Here is a 1578-nt window from a genome sequence, read left to right as displayed (position 1 = left end):
CACACCTTGTTTGCGAATTTTTCATTTAAAAACTGTTTCATAGATGTACATAAATCTAAACCAAAAAGAGAGGGATCAGTCCTGATGACATCTTTAAATTCAGCTAAAACGAACATCTTAATGAGAATTACAAACTTATTTTCAACTAAAAAACCGATAATATTACAAAAAACTATTCACAAAAATCAAAGGAACACATTTCAACTCATATTTTCAAATTTAACCTCACTCCACTGTTATAGTGCACAAAAATGGAATTGTAGCAGTGTGGTATCGATATATAAAATACATCGATGTTTGTGGATTGTATTGATATACCGTTACCTTAAACTATTTAATGCCATATTTACACGTTTCCCACTAGTCGCAAATCCAAGACTAGTGCAAATGTTTGGTAAACGAAGAAAGCGACAAATGCCGGTATCCTCATGCTTGTGTGTTATTTTGACTTTTGTTGGCTATGACATTCGATATTTATTGTATAAGGAACAAAATAAAGGTAGGCTAAATGAAAGGATACGTAAATATCGGCAAAGTAGGTTGTCGATCAAAATTCATATAAATAGTACGACAAAATCTATAAATTAAACTTTCGTTCTAGTTTTTATCAGAAAACGATTGATTTAATTGCCTAGACGTATAATGTTTAAATAAATATATATTTGTGCTATGCTAAATCAAAAATAAAGCTAAAACAAGATTTGAAACGATATATTTACACCGAATCGATAGAATTTTAAAATATACAACCTTCAACAAGAGTTATGTAATTACTGAATCCAAAGGTTGAGGAAATTCTCCATTTAATTAAAACATGTAGAGCACAAATATTCATCTGTTGGCAGTTCTATGCAACTCTAGCAAACAATGCAAACTCAAAACAAACGTGCGGCTGTGGCACAAGCCCCCTTTGATTTGTGCCCAAAAACCGACAACGGTTCGATTGCAAATTCTGGCCAACTTGTACAAGCCAATCCATATAACACATCCACACGCGTGAGTTTGCGTGTATTTTTTTTTAGTTTGGAAAACATATAAAGGCACCTTACAAAAATTTGAATAGATAATAATTTAATAACATTAATAACTCTTTTGTCCTGGGTCCTGTCCTCTACATCCTCTTCACTGCTGACATTCCCATCACTCCAGACACATTCCTTGCGGCATTTGTTGATGATACAGCTATCCTCTCTTTCCATCCCGATCCTGTAACAGCCTCATCCAATCTCCAAACACACCTCACCCGGATTGAGCAATGGTGCAACCAATGGCGGATAAAAGTCAATGAATCGAAATGCACCCATGTGATCTTCACTCTCCGCCGAAGCTTCTGCCCACCTGTTACTCTTAACAATATATCTCTTCCCAGATTCGATACAGTGCGATACCTCGGATTCACTTTGGACAAAAGACTCACCTGGAACCAACATACTAGACTCAAAAGACAAGAACTCAACAGACGATTCACTATACCGACTGCTCAGCCGGACCTTTCATCTCTCACTATAAAACAAACTACTAATTTATAAGACTATACTCCGACCTATCTGGACCTACGGACTTGAACTTTGGGGAACA

At 35.8% G+C, this 1578-nt stretch overlaps 1 protein-coding gene across 1 annotated transcript in view; it reads right to left on the bottom strand.

The window, feature by feature from the left end:
• The window catches only part of Polr3H (RNA polymerase III subunit H), a 4135-nt gene extending 3889 nt beyond the window's left edge, over positions 1-246 (bottom strand). The window contains exon 1 of the mRNA XM_014436531.3: positions 6-246. Within this exon, the coding sequence (XP_014292017.1) occupies positions 6-116 (111 nt within the window). The 5' untranslated portion in view covers positions 117-246. The remainder of the gene's footprint in view (positions 1-5) is intronic.
• Positions 247-1578: the final 1332 nt, after the last annotated feature.

The sequence above is a fragment of the Halyomorpha halys genome, unplaced genomic scaffold, assembly GCF_000696795.3.
Source record: "Halyomorpha halys isolate HHAL.00 unplaced genomic scaffold, Hhal_1.1 Scaffold1981.1, whole genome shotgun sequence".
NCBI classification, from domain to species: Eukaryota; Metazoa; Arthropoda; class Insecta; order Hemiptera; family Pentatomidae; genus Halyomorpha; species Halyomorpha halys.
Note: the sequence above shows the minus strand (reverse complement) of the source record. Positions and strands in the feature narration are given on the sequence as shown.